A 23,103-nucleotide genomic window follows, 5' to 3' on the forward strand; every position below is an offset into this window, starting at 1 on the left:
ATCGCTCCTTGAAGATGTCCTGGATACTATGGAATTTAGTGCCCATGATGGAGATGACTAAGTTTACAACTCTCTGTAGCTTACTTCAATCCAACTGGTAAATGGTATATTCCATTTATAAATGGTGAGATACTATTTGTAGTGTTTTAAATACAGGTGATCGGTTTACTATGGTCACATTCACTGAGAAACAGTGAAAAACTATATTTTGCATGCCATCTGTAGCGATCATTTCATCACATCAGTGCATTGAGGTAGGACAGAATGCAGAATAAAGTGTTACAGGTACAGAGAAAGAGCAGTACAGGCAGACAGTAAGATGTAACGCCATTAAATTGTGGGGTCAAAAGTGCATCTAATCAGTTCTAGAGGACCATACAACAGTCTTATAACAATGGGTCAGAAGCTGTCCTTGAGCCTGCTGGCTTTTATCTTGGAAGTGGGGAGAAGAGAGAGAGGGACAGGCCACTGCAGGATAAGAATTAGCCATGAGCTCTGCACATTAATGACACAGTAATGCTGGGTGCAGTCGGTAGTACTGCTGTCTCACAGTGCCAGGGTCCCACAGTCTATACTGGCTTCTGGCATCGTCTGTGAAGTTTGCATCCATTCTCACTGTGACCACATGAGTGCTCTAGTTTCCAACCACATCCCAAAGTATTGGAGTTGCTAGGTTAATTGGCTGCTGTAAGTGTCCCTAATGAATCGGTGGGGGGGGGGGGGGTGCAGAATAAAATAAAAATAAGATTAATATAAGACTTGAGTAAATGTGTGGTTGATGTTTGGTGTGGATTCAATGAGCTGAAAGGCCCATCTCATTGACTTTATGCAGTTTTTCATACAGTTCAAGAGATGGAAGATAAAAAATAACCAAAGTTCACAAAGTACAATTTTCCTCTGTGATCATTATACATCTTTTTAAAGATACACTGTACAGGGGTGGTGAACCTTTCAGAGAGCATTGGCAATAATTGTAAAAGAAAATTCTCTCACATGCCGTGGTAATTTTGAGCACAGCCTATCATTGATTTATGAATTAATAACAGTAATTATGGAATTTTAAGGAAAAATAATGCCCTGTTGTTTATTTACATGTATTCATTGTTTAACTATGCACCCAGCACCTAGCACATGCCCTTTTCTCACTGTTACCATCAGGTAGGGGGTACAGAAGCCTGAAGGCACACACTCAGCGATTCAGGGACAGCTTCTTCCCCTCTGCCATCCGATTCCTGAATGGACATTGAAGCTTTGGACACTAACTCACTTTTTTTAATATATAGTATTTCTGTTTTTGACACATTTTTAATAATCTATTCAAAATATGTAATTGATTTACTTGTTTATTTATTATTATGTTTTATTTTTTATTACTATTATTATTTTTTCTCTCTCCGCTAGATTATGTATGGCATTGAACTGCTGCTGCTAAGTTAACAAATTTCACGTCACATGCTGGTGTTAATAAACCTGATTCTGATTCTGACAAATGTATAACCGAGACAGACTGAAATAGATGAAGCACTTTAGAAAACCTGTTCAAAATTATTAATATTAGTCTTTAAAAAGACAATTGAAAAATAACTACATTTCTAAATAGTGTTGTTATTGTACCTCACATAACATAAGAAATGTGAACATGGAATTATAAACTTTCATAAAAGATCAAGGCAAGGTAAGTAAACACACTTCACTCTCAGTGAGACTTGTGGCTGCACTAACAAAGATAACTATCTTTTATTGGCTTGTTTTGAGAGCTATGCAAGTGTGCTCCTATAATTAGATTTGAACAAAAACACTAGCATTCTCTTCACAGACAGTAATTGTTAATCAATTAAAATTGTTGCATGTACCAAGATATAGTGAAAATATTTTCATTCAAAAGGAAAAATAATGCAGTGTTTTGTTACAAAGGAGGCAGACAAATAAGGTGCAAGGGCCATGATGAGTTAGACTGAGAGGTCAAGAGCTCACCTTTATTGTATAAGAGGTAGGTTCAGAAGTCTTATTTTACCCTACCAACCGGTACATCTTTGGACTCTGGGAGGAAACTGGAGCACTGAGAGGAAACACACACAGTCACAGGGAGAACATACAAACTCCTTACAGAGTTGTGGGAATTGGACCCGTGTTGCTGGTACTGTAAAGCATTGTGCTCATTCTTTGCTACCACGCTGAGGCAAATGGACTCAGTGAGCCGAATCTCTCCCTTCCATGCTGTAGTAAGTAAACGAGCTAAAAGTAAGCCCTATGGGGTTGAAAGATAAACAATTCACCTGCCTGTAAAATTGTCTCAGAGGCAGGTTATACAGCAGAGTGAAAATGTACTCAAAGTGGACCTATTTGTACTAGGGCTTAACTATTCACTGTCTTTATTAACAATTCCATGGATTAGATAAATGTTCCTTTATCACAAGGATTATCAACATTGTTAGCAGTGTTGATGGAAGCAATGATTTATTTAGATTAAATAAATGGGAGAGAATGCGGCAGATAGATTTCAGTGTTGGCTAATGATGGACCGTCTAAGCTGGTCCAAAATAGAAGTATTTTCCAAATGGTGCAAAACTAGAAGCTCAGGAGGTCCAGGGAGCTTTAGGAGGCCACATGCCTGGATCATGAATATAATACAAAGGCCCAATGATTTGGTGTATGTTATATCAAGGATCACAAAACCACGAAACAATAGAGTGAGGATAGGCTATCATTGTGTTAAGCCTTGGTTAGCTGCAAGTAGAATGCTGCAAGTAACCTTAACCATCATACCTTAGAATCCTGTGTAGATATACTAAAATTATTCCTAAACTCCTAGGGTTAAAATATGAATTGTGTATGTATTCCCTCAAATTTAAAAGGCTAATGCGGGTCTTGGCAAAGTATTGAAATAATAAGGGGTTAATTGAGAGAAATAGTTTCAACTTGCAGGAAATCAACGTCAAGGGAGCATTGTTTAAAAATTAGACTTTTGTGATTTTCACCTGCATTATCTCTGTCTGGGTGTCTGCTCTTTTTACTTCATGCCCTGATGTTATAATATGTGGAGTTGTATACCTATTAATGACAGGTATTTGAGGGTTTCATATTCCTGATCTTTTTTTCAGTCCTACAGCTTACATGTTTAGATACCTGACAAGAACTAATCTTATCCTCAGTACAATTGGCTAACAATCAAGAAAACAATGCTTTCCCGCATGAACCTGGCTCAAATTTCATCGACTTCTGATAGGTGGTCAATGCTTTAGGAAAGAAGAACCTGTCTTGGTTAACTATGATTAAACCAGGATGCAATTGTGAAGTTTGATATTTTAACCTTCCTCTAATATGCTGAGCATTCAGACCACTTTAAAACAGATTTGAACCATTTGAGAGCAGGTCAGGGGTGATGTTTCCTAAGTTATAACTATGACTGCATCATCGTCACTCTGCTCTTTATCATCAACTCTCAGCCTAACTGTGCCTTGGGTGACTTGTCATTCTTATATGTCTTTCTGTGGAGCTTGAAATAGGGAAGCCATTGCTTGTGGAGTTTAGTGCCAGATCTAAGAAAACGAGTGGGGCCTGTTGTGACTTACCATGGAGATTGAGATCTTTTGGGTTGGCAAGGGCCAATGACAAGAAATGCGGTTTAATCGAGCAGCCATTGTGTGAGTGATCAGTGTTAGAGTAGGAAGCTTGAGGCTTTGGCTCAAGAGGTTTCAGCAAGGGGAGGCAGAGGCAACGATGAGGTTCTGTTATGTTTCTCTCTTTGTCTTTTGGTGCCTAGCTAGAGTTGTGTCCATGGGTCTAGGTCTCCTGATTGCTACGTCAGCGAGAGTGCATCTGGTTGCATCTCCTTAGAAATGTTGTAGAGAACTGGAGATAGAACTACATGGCCTTCAGCTCTTTCAGGAGAATGAAGAGGTGATAGATAAAAAGCTACAGGGAGTAGTCACCCCTAAGTTAAAGGGGTCAGGAGAGGGGTAAGGGATTCAGTAGCTAGGGGAACAGACGGAAGATTCTGTGGATGTGACGGAAACACCCAGGTAGTATGTTGCCTCCCAAATGCCAGGGTTATATCTCAGATCATGTTCACAGCATTGTAAAGGAGAAGGGTGAACAGCCAGAAGTTATGCTACATATGGGTACCAGCAACATGGGCAGGAAAAAGGATGAGGTCCTGAAGAGAGAATACAGGGAGCTAGGTAGGAAGCTGAGAAGCAGGACCTCCAGGGTAGTCATTTCTGAATTGTTGCCTGTGCCACATGCCAGTGAGGATAAGAATAAGATGATTTGGTTGAAGAATTAGTGCGGGAATGGGGCAGATTTCAGATTTGTGGAACATTGAGATCTCTGTTGGGGAAGGTATGACCTGTACAAAAGGGAAAAGTTACACCTGAACCCGAGGGGGACCAATATCCTTGTGGGCAGGCTTGCTAAGACTGTTGGGGAAGGTTTAAGCTAGTTTGGTGGGGGTGAGAACTAGAGTGATATATGTCAGAGGATGGGGCAGTTTGTGTAAAAAAACGTGTGCGACCTTCATTTTACGGAATCTTGGTTAACCCATTTTGTGCTGGATGCAGTGATTCGAATAGATGGGTTCACAATAGATAGGTCAATTGAGTCTCTCAAAAGCAGAGGCGGTAGTGTATGCCTCATGATCAACTCCACATGGTGTATTAATGTGTCAGTGATGTCTCAATATTGCTCACCAGGCCTGGAATACCTTGCTATTAAATGCTGGCCATTTTACCTGCCACAGGAGATTTCAGTGATCATTTTGGTTGCGGTGTACATTCCACCTCAGGCCAATGTCAAACAGGCTCTAGATGATCTGAGCGATGTATTCAGTAGGCATGAAACAGCACATCCTGATGCCTTCATCATTTTGGGGGATTTTAACCAGGCCAAGCTTGAAAAAGTCACCAAATAATTATCATCAACGAATCACCTGTAATACCAGAGGAAACATCACACTGGACCACTGTTACACCACCATCAAGAGTGCCCACCGTGCTGTTCCACACCCACACTTCAGAAAGTTTGATCACCTGGCTGTACTTCTACTCCCTGAGTATAGGCAGAGATTGAGGACTGCAGCATCAGTAGTGAGGACCAAGAAGGTGTGGACCAGTGAGGCACAGGAGCACTTACAGGATTGTTTTGAATCAGTGGACTGGACTGTGTTCAGGGATTCATTTTTGAGCCTGGATGAGAATGCCACATTTGTTACTAACTTCATTAAAACTGTGTGAATGAGTGTGTGTCTGCAAAAACTTACTGTACATTCTCAAACCAAAAGCCGTGGATGAACCAGGAGGTTTGTAGTCTGCTGAGGGTTAGATCTGTGGCATTTAAGTCTAGTGATCTAAATCTGTATAAGAAAACCAGGTATGCCTTGCAAAAGACTATTTCAAGAGCCATGAAACAACTAAATAATTCCGAGAGAGATTGGAGGCGACATCAGATGCATGTTAACTCTGGCAGATTTTGCAGGCCATTACTTCGTACAGCGCAAAAACCAACATCACAAATGGCACTGATGCTTCTCTACCAGATGACATCAATGCCCTTCTGCTTGCATGGAAAAGGAGAGTAAAACCACAGCTATGAGGATCCTTCAGCATCCAATAACCCTGTGATCTCTGTCTTGGAGGCCGATGTCAGGGTATTTTTCAAGAGGGTGAACCCTCGCAAGGCAGTAGAGCTAGATAGAGTACCTGGTAAGGCTCTGAGAACTTGTGCCAGCCAACTGGCTGGAGTATTCAAAAACATTTTCAATCTCTCACTGCTACAGTCAGAAGTTCCCATCTGCTTCCAAAGGGCAACAATACCAGTGCCCAAGAAGAGCAGCCCAATGGCACTCACATCTTCAGTGATGAAATGCTTTGAGGGGCTGGTCATGGCTAGAATAAAAACCTGTCTCAGGAAGGACCTGGACTCACTGCAATTTGCCTTTTGCCACAATAAGTCTATAGCAGACATGATCTCAATGGCTCTCTACTCAGCCTTGGATCACCTGGACAATACAAATACCTATGTCAGGATGCTGTTTATTGACTATAGCACCAATATTCCTACAGTCCTGATCACAAAGCTACAGAACCTGGGCCTCTGTACCTTCCTCTGCATCTAGATCCTTGACTTCCTAACCAGTAGACCATAATCAGTGCAGATTGGAAATAACACTGCAGTGACAATTGACACTGGTGCTCCACAGGGATGTGTGCTTAGCCCACTGCTCTACTCTGTGTACACCCAGTACTGAGTGGCCAGGCTTAGCTCAAACAGTTGCTGATGATACCACTGAAATCCCTGTTTACTGGACATCTCTAGAGATGCGACTTGTTAGCACCTCACTAACAGCCACCGGACCCAGCACAGAGAAAACCACCTTTGGATCAAATCCTATAGCTGGTTTTCTTGAGCTTCTTCACTCTCCATCACCCACTGAAAAAGACTTCAACCCATCTCAGTATCCATCACAAAACCTCACTGCCCAGCATTCTCTAGAACCTTCTCCAAATTCCACCATCCTGATTGGATGACACAACATTCTTAAGCATGAACATCACAGCCCATTATCTTTAATGGTAACCCAAACACTACCAGCAGAACACACTGCTTCTAGAGAAAGCCATTACATGAAATACCCTACAACATTAGCAGTAAAATTGTAACCAGGGCATTACTTCTCCCCCCAGTAAAAATAGTCATGTCCTCATGACTTTGAAATTTACCAACCCATCATTAATAACACAGTTTTCAAAGGAATTTTGCATTGTCATGATCTCCAATCCATTTGTAAATGGTGGTGACATATCTCACTAGGGGGATAGACACAACACTCTGTTCTCTTGGTGTGTATTAGGCCAACCTATCTGGGGGGTTTCCTGACTCTTTGAGACCTCTTTATCCCATCCTGTGCTTCTTCAGTTTCAGACACTCCTTGGGATCTTTCCTTCTACTTGGGCATGCTCCCCCGGTCCATTACTTTCCGGCAACTCAGGTGCCACTGCTACTTGACTGAGCTCATCTTCATCCCCAGTTACTTTGGAGCCCAGTTTCCGTTCATTGTCCAGCCACAAGTCTGCCTGTCCACTCTTATTCCTCCCTGCTACATCCAAGTCTGTGTGGGGAGGTTCAGGAATCTCTTTATCAATTATTGGGGAGTTTGCATAGGGCAACATATACCACACCCCCATTTCCTCATCCTCTGAGTCCATACAGAACTCAGTGGTTAGGTCCACTTTAATTGTCTTCAGGTCACTCCACTAATTGTCTTTCTATTTTCCCAGTTTAGTGCCGAGTCCTCTTGCTAGGTGTAGGGTCCACATCAGGCTCTGGATCAACATGTACCTCCTGTCCTAGAGGTAAAAGGTGGTGCCGATGGAGAATTTTGACAGGCCCGTTCCCGTCTTCTGGCTTCACCTGGAAAATTGGTACATCTGGCATCTGACTCTCCACTATGTAACGCTAACCACCCAGCCGTCAGCCAGTTTATGTTTCCTTATTAGAACTCTGTCTGCAGGCATCAGTTGGGAGAACCTAATCTTTTGATCGTATCGCCTCATTTCCTTGATTCTGCTTGGTAGCAGAGACTTCTGCTAGTCCATAAGCCCTTTGCAATTCCTTTCTCATATCCGACACATACTTAAAATTGGTCTTCTGAGGCAAGTCTTCCCCACCAGTCTCAAAACAGAGGTCTACAGGCAATCTCGCTTAGTATGGCGAGTATCCAGTGGCTTCATTCTGTGTAGAGTTGTAGCAGTGGATCAGATGCCCAATATGCTGACTCCATCTGTTCTTCTTGCTGATCTCCAGTATTCCGAGCAATGTCCAGTTGAACCTCTCAGACTGAGGATCACCCTGAGTGTGATAAGGCGTAGCCCTCGACATCTTGAGTCCAAGCATGCCCAGTAGCTCATGTATGACCCTACTCTCAAAATCCCTTCCCTGATAGCTGTGTGTCCATTTTGGAAGGTCATAATGAACAAAATACTTTTCCCATAACACTTTGGCCATGGTGAACACCCTCTGATCCTTTGTAGGGAAGGCTTGAGCATATCTGGTGTAGCGGTCAGTAATAACCAAGACATTTGCAGTGTTGCTGGAATCAGGCTGTATGGAGAGGAAATCCATACATTGCAAATCAAGTGGCCCCACACTCTGTAAGTGGGATACGGGAGCAACCCTTGTAGGCAGTGTCTTCATCCAATTACATCGAATGCATGACTCTTCAACCTCAGGCTTCATTCAGGGTCAGTAGAACCAATCTTGGGGTCTTGTCAAACCCCAAGTGAACTGAATCATCATGAAGTGACTTCAACACAATCCTCCGATACTACTCGGGTAAAACCAACTGGTAGTGATGAGGCCTGTCTGGAGGAGACGTGACCTGGTATAGAACTGGGTTCCTCAGCTCCAGTTTGTTCCATTCTGTCAGCAGCAGAGATACGACAGGGTGTTTCATCTTTTCAGCTTGGGCCCTGTCCCCTTTAGCAACAGCTGACCAAACAGTACCTATACAGGTGTCACCTTGCTGAGCGGCGGCCACCTCCCCAGGATTCGATGCAGGAAACTGATTCGTATTCAGAGCAGTCAGGTTGCACTGAGGTTGTGGAATGGCACAACTAGAAGCTCCCAAATGATCCACACCTCTATCCTGCCCAGGCCTTGCCTCCAATTTCCCTGTGACGGAACAATGGCACGTTGCTTTAACTCCAGGTGCAGGTACGCTCTCCCACTCTCTGTCCATTTCTAGCCCTTCGTGCATATGTTGGGACAATGCATTAGCCTCAATGTTCTGGCTCCCCGGCCGGTACCTCAAGCTGAAATCACAGGCAGACAACATCGCCAACCACCGATGGCCTGTGGCCTGCAATTTCATCAAGGTCAGGATATAAGTTAATGGGTTGTTGTCCGTCCTCACCTGAAATTTGTCACCATATAGATAGTCACTTAGCCTATCCACCACAGCCCATTTCAATGCCAGGAACTCCAATTTGTGCATGGAGTAGTTTCACTCAGAGGGTGACAGACTCCAGCTGACTGAAGTGACAAGTCTCAACCCTGTACCCTGATCCTGATATAGAACACCCCCTAAGCCCTCTTGGCCGGCATCTGTATGGGAGTTTGCAAAGGCCAACACAGATGCTTTAGTCAGCAGCTCCTTCAGCACCAGCCGATATCTCAGCTCTAAAATCTCTCACAAAATCCTGTAAAACCCCGCTTGTGTAACATCAGGTGTAGCTTCAGCATCAGAGGCTACTAGCGAGGACTGTGCCCTGCTGACGGAGGCCTCCTGATCCTCCATCATGTTTTCCTCCTCTCATACTTCTCTGATCAGCTCAACAAATGGGGGGGTGTTTTACGGGGCATTTGGAGGCTTAAAGCAATTACATCATGTGACTGTGCGCCCTTTGCCACTTGGCCAATCCTTAATTGATTCACATCAGACAGATGAATGGCCCCTTTGCACCATAAGCAGAGCAGCTGCCTCTCTAGCTGAAAAATGTAGGCAGAAAGTTTCTCCCTTTTCTCCTGGGACATACTCCTAAACCCCGTCATAAGCTCCATTGGGCCTCCTGTCATGCCAAAAATACTTTCTAATGCTTGCACGTAGCCCACGGAAGTGGTAAATGGGTTCTTTGCCTTCAAGGACCTCACCACCTCAGCAGCCAGACCTGTTAGACTCGCTACCAGTCACTGTCTTTTCACATTATCAGAGCACTGCCATTCATCCAGCATCTGAGAGGTCTGCTCCACCCGTCTCATATTCCTCCTCCCCATCAGGGGTGGGCTTCACTCCCGATGACATTCTCAGCCTGCGACTCTCTGCCAATGCACTTTGCCGTTGATCCTACAGGGATGTAAGGGCCACCAACTCAGAACTTTCACCCCTCGCTGAAGGACTCATTAGACCTTCCACATCAGACCACTCACTCCGCAGAAATGAGAGAAACCTGTCTTTTAAAGTCTCCTCCTCAGCTGCAGGAGACTTGACTTCCAATCTGGCACCCTTGCTGACACTCCACTTTTCTCTGAAAGTATGGACAGCCCATGGCCCCGTCTCTCCAGGTACCCCAAGCATAACAGGCAGATCCACTCCCATCATGTCCTTGCTAGTCTGAGCTAAAACAAAATCTTTGCCTCCTGTTTTGATAAACTACCAGACCATGATTGTAACTTTCCCTAATACTGGAACCAAACTTAAAACTATTTTCAGCAATTCATCTGGGCTACAGATATCCACACTGTTCAGAACACAAGCCTTAGTTACGAATAATCTCTTTGAATAGCACAAATGCTTAATCCCTGCAACATCCATACTCAAGTATCTTAATCACTTTCCTGGTCAATAGTTTAACACAGGCTTAAACACACAAACCACTTAATAAATTCTTAGAGCAACTACACAATATTCAGCGAATCCAATCCCAGATGAGCCCCCACAATGAAACCCCTTTTTACTGGGGTAATCTCTAGAGATGTAGTTCATTAGCCCCTCACTGAAAGCCACTGGACTCAGTGGTGAGAAAACCACCTTTTCTCAGACTCCATATGTTCAGGGTTGATATGACTTGGGTCTCACCAAAACAAGGAAGTTGGGATGTTTCACCCACCCAAACCCCAATCTGTGTGAATACTGTGTAACTACTGCTCTCATGCAATTGCTCATTGGCAAGAACTAACAGACTGTATACAATTAAAAGAAAGTGTATTTATGAATGTTAACTTACGCAAACCATTATTAAAGAAGAAAAAACCCAAAAGGCCTATCATAACTAAAACAGTCAAATGTGCTGTGCACAAGTTGGAGCTCAAAACTTACACAAGCTGATGTGTCCAGTGTACTCACTGTGTCAACTCTTGTACACCAATCACACTGGGACTTCGACTCCAATCGAATTGTGCATTCCCATTGGATCGAATCCTATAGCTGGTTCTCTCAAACTTCTTCTCTTTCCATCCCCTGCCCAAAAAGACCTCAACCCACCTCAGTGTCTGTCATGAAAACCTCTCCACCCAGCGTTCTTTAGAGCCTTCTCTCAATTCCACCATACTGATTGGATGACACGGCATTCCTAAGCATGAACATCACAACCCCTTATCTTTGACGGTAACCGAAACACTACCAACAGAACACACTGCTTCTACAGAAAACTATTAAATGAAATGCCCTGCAACATTAGCAGTGAAATCTTAACCAGGGCGTTACACAACTATCATTGGCAGAATTTTAGATGGTGATGAAAGTGTGTATAAGAGTGAGATATACCACTGGTTGAGTGGTGTTGCATCAACAACCTGGCATTCAGCATCAGCATGATGGAAGAGCTGATTGTGGACTTCAGAAAGGGTAGGACGAGGAAACACAACCCAATCCTCATAGAGTGATCAGAAGATGAGAGAGTGAGCAATTTCAAGTTCCCGAGTGTCAATATCTCTGAGGACCTAACCTGGATGCAACATATTGATGCAGCTACAAAGAAGGCAAGACAGTGGCTATATTTCATTAGGAGTTTGAGGAGATTTGGTTTGTCAACTAAAATACTTGAAAACTTCTACAAATGTATTGTGGGGAGCGTTCTGACTGGCTGCATTACTGTTTTATATGGGGTGAGGCTACTGCACAAGATCAAGGTAAGTTGCAGCTTCATCATGAGTACTGTCCTCCATAGAACCCAAGACATCTTCAAGGAGCAGTGCCTCAGGAAGGTGGTGTCTATCATTAAGAACCTCCGCCACCCAAGACATGCTCTCTTCTCAGTGTTACCATCAGGAAGGAGGTACAGAAGCCTGAAGGCACACACTCAACAATTCAGGAGCAGCTTATTCCCCTCTGCCATCTGATTTCCAAATAGACATTGAACCTATAAATAGTATCTCACTACTTTTTTATTTCTGTTTTTTTGCACGACTTATTTTAATTTATCTATTTAATAGACATATACACACATGTACTTATTATATCTCAGTTTTTTTCTCTATGTTTATTGATCATGTATTACATTGTACTGCTGCCATAAAGTTAACAAATTTCATGACATACACCGGTGATATTAAACCTGATTCTGATTCTGAAAAGGTAGATGCAGCATGTAGAGACACTGTGAGGATGGATAAGCAGTGGACATGGCAAAATTACAGTCAGTTGAATGGGTTGAAGTGTGTCTGTTTCAATGCTAGAAGTATCAGAAACAAGGTGTTGAGCATGGGTTAATAGGTGGAACTACGATGTGGCCATTACAGATCGTTGGCTGTCACAAGGGCAGGAATGGCTGCTGGATGTTCTGGGGTTTAGCTGTTTCAAAAGGGACAGAGAGGAGGATAAAAGAGGTGGGAGAGTGGTGTTGCTAATCAATGATAGTATCAAAACTGCAAAAAGGGAGGACGTTATGGAGGAATTGTCTACTGAGGTGGTGTGGGTGGAAGTCAGAAACAGGAAGGAAGTGATCAGTCTATTGGGAGTATTCTATAGACACCCTCATCCCCAATAGCAACAGCAACACTGAGGAACAGATCAAGAGGCAGATTTTGGAAAAATGCAAAAATAACAGGGTTGTTATCATAGGTGACCTTAACTTCCCTCATATTGATTGGTACCTCCTTGGTGCAAAAAGTTTAGATGAAGTGGAATTTGTCTGGTATTAGGCGATGAACGTGGTCAGGTAACAGATCTCTCAGTAGGTGAGCATTTTGGAGACACTGACAAGAACTTCTCATCTTTACAGTAGCTTTGGACAGGGATAGGAGCAAACATTATGGGTAAGTATTCAATTTTTAAATCTATTCATTTATGGGGTGTGGGCATCGCCAGCTAAGCCAGTCTTTATTGCCCATCCCTAGTTGCCCTTGAGAAGGTGGTAATGAGCTGCCTTCTTGAATCACTGCAGACCCTGAGGTGTAGGTACACCTGCAGTGCTGTTAGGGAGGGAATTCCATGATTTTGAACCCAGTGACAATGAAGGAATGGCAATATGTTTCCAAGTCAGGATGGTGAGTGACTTGGAGGGGAATTTCAAAGTGGTGGTGTTCCCAGGTATCTGCTGTTCTCATCCTTATAGATGGTAGTGGTGGTGGGTCTGGAAGGTGCTGCCTTAGGAACTTTGGTGTGCTGTTGCAGTGCATCTTGTAGATAGTACACACTGCTGCAACTGTTTGTCGATGATGGAGGAATTGGATGCTTGTGGAAGGGGTTTCAATCAAGTGGGCTACCTTGTTCTGGATGGTGTCAAGCTTCTTGAGTGTTGATGGGGCTGCACTCATCCAGGCGAGTGATGTGTATTCCATTACACTCCTGACCTGAGCCTTGTAGACAGTGGACAGGCTTTGGGGAGTCAAGAGGTGAGTTACACACCACTGAATTACTAGCCGTTGACCTGCTCTGTAGCCACAGTGTTTATATAGCTAGATCAGTCAGTTTCCTGTCAATGGTAAGCCCCCAGGGTGTTGAAAGTAGGGGATTCAGTGATGGTGATGCCACTGAAAGTCAAGGGATGACAGTTAGAGCCTCTCATGTTAGTGATGGTCATTGCCTGGTACTTGTGTGGCTTGAATATTACTTGCCACTTGTCAGCCCAAGCCTGGATATTGTCCAGGTTCTGCTGTATCTGGTTATGAACAGCTTCACAATCTCTGAGGAGTCACGAATCATGCAGAACATTGTGCAGTCATCTGTAAACATCCCCACTTCTGACCTTATGATGGAAGGAAGGTCATTGATGAAGCAGCTGAAGATGGTTGGTCCTAGGACACTTCTCTGAAGAACTCCTGCAGTGATGTCCTGAGGATGAGATGATTGACTTCCAACCACCACGGCCATCTTCCTTTGTATCAGGTATGATTCCAACCAGCAGATGGTTTGCCCCCTACTTCCCATTGACTCCATTTTAGCTAGGACACCTTGATGTCATAGTCAAATGCTGCCTTGATGTCGATGGCTATCACTCTTACCTCAGTTCTGGTAATTAGCTCTTTGGTCCATGTTTAAACCAAGGAGATGATGAGGTAAGAGTTGAGTGGCCTTGATGGAACCCAAACTGAGCATCTGTAAGCAGGTTATTGCTGAGTAGAGAGATAGCAAATTATGATGCTATTAAGCAGGAAGGTGGGAGTGTAAACTGGGAACAGATGTACTCAGGGAAATGCACAAAGGAAATGTGGACCTTGTTGAAGGAGCACTTGCATGGGGTTCTGGATAGGTTTGTCCATTTGAAACAGAGAAAGGATGGTTGGGTGGTTGACATCAGTTGTGGAACGTCTAGTCAAGAGGAAGAAAGAAGCATACTTCAGAAGCAAGGATCAGACAGAGCTCTAGACTGGGGTTCCCAACCTGGGATCCACTGACCCCTTGGTTAATGGTAAGGCTCCACGGCACCAATGACATAAGTTAGGAAATGGAAGGAGGTCCTGAAGAGAGAATATAGGGAGCTAGGTAAAAAGCTGAAAAGCAGGACCTCCAGGGTAGTCATCTCTAGATTGCTGCCTGTACCATGTGCCAGTGAGTGTAAGAATAGGATGATTTGGCTCATGAATGTGCGGTTGAGGAAGTGGTGCAGGGGGCAGGATTTCAGATCTCTGGATCTCTGGGATCTCTTCTGGGGAAGGTTGTGTGCAGGTTTGCTAGAGCTGCTGGGGAGGGTTTACACTAACTTGGCAGGGGAATGGGAACCAAAGTGATAGGGCTGAGGATGGGACAGCTGGTACACAAGCAGATATAGTGTGTACTGAGATTGTCAGGAAGGACAAAAAGGGCAAAATTGCAGTCAGTGGGATGAGTTGCAGTGTAACATGGGGACAAAATTGAAAAGGGTGACTAATAGAGGACTGAAGGTTTTATATTTGAATGCATACAATATACAGAATAAGATAGATGATCTTGTAGCTCAGTTAGATATTGGCAGGTATGATGTGGGCTGAGTCATGGCTGAAAGAAGATATTAGTTGAAAACTTAACATTCAAGAATAACTTTGTTTCACAAGGACAGGTAGGTAGGCAGAAGGGGTGGCAGGGCTCTGTTGGTAAAAAATGAAGTCAAATCATTCAAAAGAGGTGATATAGGATCGGAAAATGTAGGATCCTTGTGGATAGAATTAAGAAACTGCAAGGGTAAAAAGACCCTGATGGGAGTCATATACAGACCCCCAAACAGTAGTCAGGATGTGGGATACAAAATACACCGGAGATAGAAATGCATGTCAAAAGGGCAATGATAGTCATGGGGGATTTCAATATGCAGGTAGATTGTGAACATCAAGTTGATGCTGAATCCTACAAGATTGCTCTTTAGCGCAACTTGTGGTTGAGTCCACTAGGGGATCAGCTATTCTGGAATGAGTGTTGTGTAATGAACCGGATTTGATTAGGGAGCTTAAGGTAACAGAACCCTTAGGAGACAATGATAGAATTCACCCTGCAATTTGAGATGGAGAAGCTAAAGTCAGATGATGAGTATAAAGTATGTCTGTATTACAGTGAAGTAAGGGGAAATATGTAGGCATGAAAGAGCTGCTGGCCAAAGTTGATTGGAAGGGGACACAAGCACGGATGATGGTAGAACAGCAATGGCCAAAGTTTCTGGGGGCAATTCGGAAGGCGCAGGAAAGATATATCCCAAAGAACAGAAAGTATTCTAAAGGCAGGATGATGCAACTGTGGCTGACAAGGGATATCAAAGACAGCCTAAAAGCAAAAGAGAGGGCATGTAACATAGCAAAAAATATTGTGGTAAGATGACACCAGCGACCAATGCGACTAAGGGTGACATCCTGCAGAAAGTTCACAAAACTACTTCTTCTCCTTCTTCTTTTAAATATACTTCTATTACTAATCTGTGTGTCACTGGAGCCTGTAATTTACATTTTGATAATGTGCATTCGGGCTGATTGAGTGATCTGACGAGTTTGCTGTCTCCAAGGGAACTTAGGGAGATTGAGAGTGAGGTCGAGAATGGAGAGTGCGGCCTAATGGTGGAGCAAGAACCCATGAATGGCTCCAATTCTCGGCCAACTCACTGATTAAAGCATCGAGCAAGATTGAGCTCAACGGGGATGAGAGCAGAAGGCGAGTGTTCAGCACTGTCTGAATCTTTGATTCTCTGTCTGCCTGCATTTGATCGGTTTCCCTCTCCTTCTCGCTTGCTGCTACTAGAGGAAGGTGCTGAAGTCCTGGGTCTTGGGCAAGGTTTGATTGGCATGGTTTGTGGAGTGGACTTGTTTTTAGAGGACTCTGCAGCTCATATATTTTTTTGGTTTCAACTGACTCCTTTTTTAATTGCTATTTTGCACGATTTTGAGTAAGGAAGACTGGCTCTACAGCATGCATTCAATGAAGGACAAAGTGTTGAACTGAATTGAACTAAACTGAACATTCATAGACTGCTTCAAGGAATTTGTGGTTTGATGTTTAATATTTTATGCATTATTTCCTCATTTTTTGCCATTTGTGTGATCTGTTCTTTTTTTTGGTGCATTGGGTGTTATATGTTTTCTTTGAACAGTTTACATGGTGTTTCATTGTTTCGTTGGTGTCTGCGGGAAGATGAATCTCAGGGACGTATGCTGCATATATACTTTGATAATAAATGATCTAAATCTTTGAAGTTAGAGGATTGGGAAGCTTTTAAAAACCAACAGAAGGTAAGTAAAAAGCCATAAGGAGGGAAAAGATAGAATAAAAAGGTAAAGTAGCCATTAATATCAAAGAGGATACTTAAAGTTTTTTTTCAGATCTATAAAGTGTAAAAGAGAGGTGAAAGTAGATAATGGACTGGTGGAAAATGACACTGGAGAGGTAGTGATGGGGGACAAGGAAATAGTGGATGAACGGAAAAAAGTATTTTGCATCAGTCTTCACTGTAGAAGAAAGTAGCATTATGTCAGAAGCTTGAGAGTATCAGCGTGCCGTTGCTATTACTTGGGAAGCTGAAAGGTCTGAAGGTAGATAAGTCACCTGGACCAGATGGAATACATCTCAGGGTTCTGAAAGATGTGGCTAAAAAGAATTTTGGAGTTGTTAGTAATGACCTTTCAAGAATCACTAGATTCTTGAGGCATGCTTCTGGAGGACTGGAAAACTGCAAATGTCACTCCACTCTTTAAGAAAGGAGGAAGGTGGCAGCAAGGAAATTATAGACCAGTTAGCCTGACCTCAGTGGTTGGGAAGATGTGGTAGTCAATTGTTAAGAATGAGGTTTCTGTGTACTTGGTGGCACATGATAAAATAAGCCAAAGTCAGCATGGTTTCTGGAAGGGAAAATCATGTCTGACAAATCTGTTAGGATTTGTTGAGGAAATAACAATCAGGATAGACAAAGGAGAATGGTGGATGTTGTATAGTTGGATTTTCAGAAGGACTTTGACAATATACAGCACGTAGGGCTGCTTAACAAGATAAGAGTCCATGGTATTATAGGAAAGACACTAGCAGGAGTAGCGGATTGGCTGATTGGCATGAAGCAAAAAGTGGGAATAAAGGGAGCCTTTTCTATTTGGCTACCAGTGACTAGTGTTATTCCACAGGGGTTTGTGTTGGGACTTCTTCTTTTTATGTTATATGTCAATGACTTCGATGATGGAATTGGCTTTGTGGACAAGTTTGCAGATGATACAAAGGTTGGTGGAGGGGCAGGTAGTGTTGAGAAAGCAGGGAAGCTGCAGAAGGGCTTAGACAGATTAGGAGAATAGGCAAAGAAGTTACAGATGGTATGCAGTGTTGGGAAGGGTATGGCCATGCATTTTGGTAAAGGAATAAAAACGTGGACTATTTTCTAAATGGGAAGAAAATTCAAAAATCCAATGGGAGCCCTTATGCAGGGCTCCTTAAAGGTTAACTTGCATGTTGAGTTGGTGTGAGGAAGTCAAATGCATTCATTTCAAGAGGACCTGAATATAAAAGCTAAGATGTAATGCAGAGGCTTTATAAGTTCATGAGAGTGATTCTGGGGATGAAAGGTTTATCATATGAGAAGCATTTGATGGCCCTGAGCCTTTCCTTGTTGGAATTTAGAAGAATGAGGAGGTTCTCATTGAAACCTATTGAATGCTGAAAGGCCTAGATAGAGTGGATGTGGAGAGGATGTTTTCTATAGTGGGGGAGCTCGGGCTGGAGGGCACTGCCTCATATTAGAAGGATGTCCAATTAGAATGGAGATGAGGAGGAATTTCTTTAGACAGAGGGCGGTCCTGATGAAAGGTCTCAGCCCAAAACATTGACTGTTTACTCTTTTCCATAGATGCTGCCTGGCCTGATAAGTTTTGTATGTGTTGTGGTGGAGTTTCCTGGCACTGGCAGCTGTGGAAACCAAGTCATTGGGTGTATTTAAGGCAGAGGTTGATAGATTCTTGATAAGTCAGGGCATGAAAGGTTAAGGGGAGAAGGCAGGAGAATGGGATTGAGAAGGAAAATGGATCAGCCATGGTAAAATGGTGGAGCAGACTCAATGACCTAGTTCTGCTCCTTTGAAAGTATCCAGACTGATTGCATGATGGTCTGGTACAGCGATATGAACGCGCAGTCACGTAAGAAGCTGTAGAGAATAGTGTGCTCGGTCTGATAAATGACAGACATATCCCTCCCAACCCTTGTTGGTATCTACATGAGGCACTGTCATCGCCATCTGAGTCATGCCATCTTCTCAGATCTACCATCAGGCAGGAGATACAGAAGCCTGAGATCTCTCATCACCAGGTTCAAGCGTGACTACCTCATTTCAGCCACTCAGGTTTTGAACCAACCTGCACTGCCCTAGCCACTACTTCAGTATAGCAATACCATGACCACTTTGCACTACAATGGATTTTTTTGTTTCTGTTCTTTCTTGTAAACAATTGTATAATTTATGTATTTTTTATGAATATTGTGTACCTGATGCCAGGTGCCTGTAAAACTGCTGCAAGTAAGTTTTTCATTGCAGCTGTGCACACATACACTTGTGCAGATAACAATAAACCCAACCTTATGAAGGGATCTGGAGACTGGGTGTTGAACTGCAAGAAGCGGTCTGCTAGACTGCCTCAGCTCTTTGAGTCTGTGATTTTAATTGAAGCCTTTCTGTCTGCCTTTCCTCAGGACATGGACTGTACAGCATGTTTGAAATGCTCTCGTCATGGAGGGAGACCATGGAGGACCAACACGTGAAGGAGAGGATCGCCACTGTGTATGCCGATACCATGCTGCCCATTACCTTCACCACTGCTATGTACATGGTAACCTTTGGCATTGGTGCCAGCCCCTTCACCAATATAGAGGCCGTGAAGGAGTTCTGTGTTAACACGTGCATATCTGTACTTTTTAACTACCTCTACCTGATGGCATTCTACGGCTCTAATTTGGTTTTCACTGGTTACCTGGAAAATAATTACCAGCACAGCATTTTTTGCAGGAAAGTGCCAAAACCAGATGATCTTCAAGGTAAACCTGCCTGGTACAGGTTTATCATGATGACCAAGTTCAACGAGGAGGCAACAGCTCCGGGTGACACGAGCACCTATGAGAACCATTTCCTGCTTTGGTTTTTGAAACAGTATTATTGTGACTGGATTACAAACACTTATGTCAAACCTTTTGTGATTCTGTTTTATCTCATTTATATCTCCTTTGCCTTAATGGGCTACCTGCAGGTCAGTGAAGGATTGGACCTCAATAATGTGGTGGCTACAGAGTCTCGCACTGTCTCATATCGCACTGTCCAACAGAGATATTTTAGCAGCTACAGTCCAGTCATTGGATTTTATATCTACGAACCAATAGAGTACTGGAATGCCAGTGTTCAGGAGGATTTGCTGGAAATAACTGAAGGGTTTGTTCGAATATCATGGTTTGAGTCGTATTTAACTTACCTTAAAAAACTGAATGTTACCACTGCAGTGTCCAGAAACTACTTCTTGGAAACCCTGAGGAATTCCTTCCTAAAGACTCCTCAGTACAGTCAGTTCCTGGATGATATCATATTGGTGAGGAAACCCAACAGTGAACTGGAGGTGGTTGCGTCCCGCATGTATTTGGTGGCCAAAACTGCAGAAAACACCAGAGAAGAGATTTATGATCTACTTGAGACTCTGAGAAAGCTCTCTCTGACATACAAGGTGAAGTTCATGATTTTCAACCCATCCTTTATCTACATGGATCGATATGCTTCGTCAGTGGGAGCACCCTTGCAGAACTCGTGCATCAGTGCACTGTTCGTTCTCTTCTTCACTGCGTTCCTGGTGGCGAACTCTTTGGTGAACGTCTGGCTCATCCTGACTGTAGCGTCAGTGGAGTTTGGGGTGATTGGCTTCATGACTCTGTGGGAAGTGGAATTGGACTGTATTTCTGTCCTTTGCTTAATTTATGGGATAAACTACACCATCGACAACTGTGCACCATTCATATCTACATTTGTCTTGGGTAAAGATCTAACCAGGACGAAGTGGGTTAAAAATGCTTTGGAACTGCATGGAGTGGCCATTTTGCAGAGCAACTTTTGCTACATGGTCGGTATTATCCCACTTACTTCCGTGCCTTCTAATTTGATCTGCACACTATTCAGGTGTCTGTTTCTAATAGCGCTTTTCACCTTTCTCCACTGCTTTGCCATTCTACCTGTGATACTGACCTTCGTGCCACCTTCTAAGAAGCGAGCAGAAAGGAAGAGCCCCAACAACCTTGAAGAGGTTGAGTGCATGGAAATGGTGGACCTGGACGGGACCCGAGTGATTGACCACATCACCTCAGTCTGACGGACATGTGCAGCTAGGCAATGCCAATGGGGATGGAGTGGAAGTGTAGGTGGAGTGGAGAAAATCTAGCATAGGGGAGATGGAGGGGAAAATAAAGGCCTGAAACTGTCAGCAAGGAAACAAACTTAGCTCTGGCTGATAGTTTTACAGAGATCCTACAGCACAGAAACAGATGATTTGGCCAAACTGGCCTATGTCGCTGATTTATGCCCGACACATCTCCTCAGATCCACTTAATCTCCTCTTATTCCTTTCTCCCCCATTCAATGTATCAACCAAACTACTCTGTGAGGCATTGCCAGTCCCTGGGTATAAATGTTCCCTGCTGGATTTATTCTTTCCTTGCATTAATGACCACTGGTTTTGGTCTCTCCCACATTTGTGTTTTAAACCTCTTTGCAATTGTCTACACTGATCACCCAGGATACTGTGACTAGCTCAGGGCTGGATTGCAAGAATTAGACCAGTCATCTGCTCACTCATGCCCTTGCAGAATGGAACAGCTGCTCTGCAGGTAAAACCCTAGGTGATCTGGTGAAGGTACTGCCTAGATAATGGTTGTTAATTGTACCATTAAATCCCTGTTGAAAGATGTCACTTTTGAACTTGGGAACTATGAGACGCTGGGAAGAGTCTGATTTTGTGACCTTTCCTAGTGTGTCTGTTTAATTAGTTAAATGATTCTAGAATCTGTTAGTCTTTTCTAGGTTTCAAGTACAATTAATAAAGCTGGATATTGTCAGAGGGAGAATTATAGATTAAGTCCATAATTCTCAGATATTGAGTTCTAACAGTAGCTAGATTTAAAACACCTTAACAAATAAATTAGATTATTCATAGAACTTAATTTACCCAATTGTCCTGTATACGACAACAAGCACATACTGAGGAGCAAGTGATATTGTCTTGAATTTGAGTAAACAAACAGGTTTGAGGAGAAGTAGCAGAAGATTACTCAATCCCAATGTACAGATCCTCTGATTTGGCACAAATTTCATATAGATACTTTTTCAAGGAATTAATCTGTTAGTTATTACAAATTGCATTTGTTCTGATCAATAATAGATAAAATGCTGCTTTTATTTCCTGATAAGTGTTGCACGTTTACCTCCTAATTGCTGAAATGTTTTATTAGTGGAAGGGTGAATGATATGTTACAAACTGCTGGTAGGATGACTATTACACACTAAAGAATTGTTCAGAAATATTCAGGTTGGGCTTCTGCACGCAAATAGTGTTCACACTGTCCGACTGTAAATATATAACTTTTTATGAAGCTGCTGCCACATTATTTATGCACTGAGCACATTGTGATGATGATCTGCAACAATCAGCCCATTCAGAAATTTGGACACTTTTCTTAAAAATAGTCATTAACTAACAGTAACTAACGCATTAGTTACTGAACATATCCTACACAAGGAATTTTCCTCAAAGTGAAATGTTGGGTGTCATTTCGTATTAGAGATGCAGTCAGGACTTCTAAATCATGTAGTCTCTTCCTCTCAAACATTTATTTCTATTTTAGCAATATCCTCTTTATTTTGGGACAAATAGGAGCTTTTCTAAGCCTTAGGAATAATATTGGATTAGCACAGGGGGAGCAGGTGCCTCATAACTGATCCTTCATAGATCATTCCCAAGTCTTTAAACAAGGATCTCTAGACACAGTTTTGTAAATCATCTTTATATTTTGGTATTAAAATTGCACGAAAAAATATCGCTACCACTTTTTTCATGATATTAAATCTTGCCTTCATTAGCTGGGACATGGAATGTAAGTACATGGAGGTTAAGGTAACCTTATAAATATCACAGCTGGAGTTCTGGTCACCCTGCTATAGGAAGGGTGTGATTGCACTGGAGAGAGCGCAGAGGAGATCTATCAGGATTTTTATTGGGATGGAGATTTCAGTTGTGAGGAGAGATTAGAAGGTCTGGGATTGTTTTCCTCAAACAAGAGGAAGCTGAGAAAGGACCTGATACAAAATTATAAAGGGCACTGATAAGATCGATGATAAGCAGCTTTACCCCTGAACAGATTTGTCTAAAATCAGAGGTCATAGGTTTAGGATAGGGAGTATGAAATTTAGAGGAGATTTGAGGGTGAGTTCAAATCTGAGAAGATCAAATCTGAAGCATGCTGCCTGAAGATATTTTGGAGGCGGGTACTCTCACAACATCTAAAATGTGTCAGGACAGATACATAAATCACCAAGGCTTAGAAGGCTGCAAACCAACTGCTGGCAAATTGGGTTAGTGTAGATTAGTACTTGATGGTCGGCATGGAAATGATGGGCCTGCTTCTGTGCTCTATGACTCTACAATGCAGAATCGTGCCGTGCAGTCCACCAAGTCCACTCTGACCAACAAGCACCCATGAATGAAGCCCCCGGTAAA

General features: G+C 42.9%; 1 protein-coding gene across 6 annotated transcripts in view; it reads left to right on the forward strand.

Annotated features, from left to right (window-relative positions):
• The window catches only part of ptchd1 (patched domain containing 1), a 70,188-nt gene extending 48,209 nt beyond the window's left edge, over positions 1-21,979 (forward strand). For 4 of the 6 annotated variants that reach the window (XM_073046029.1, XM_073046030.1, XM_073046032.1 and 1 more), the window contains one exon: positions 19,052-21,979. In XM_073046029.1, the coding sequence (XP_072902130.1) occupies positions 19,052-20,703 (1,652 nt within the window). In that variant the 3' untranslated portion in view covers positions 20,704-21,979. Of the gene's footprint in view, positions 1-1,401; positions 1,503-12,713; positions 12,748-19,051 lie in introns of those variants that run through there. The other 2 variants (XM_073046033.1, XM_073046034.1) reach the window with 2 other exon arrangements.
• Positions 21,980-23,103: the final 1,124 nt, after the last annotated feature.

Source organism: Hemitrygon akajei, chromosome 5, assembly GCF_048418815.1.
Source record: "Hemitrygon akajei chromosome 5, sHemAka1.3, whole genome shotgun sequence".
Lineage (NCBI taxonomy): Eukaryota > Metazoa > Chordata > Chondrichthyes > Myliobatiformes > Dasyatidae > Hemitrygon > Hemitrygon akajei.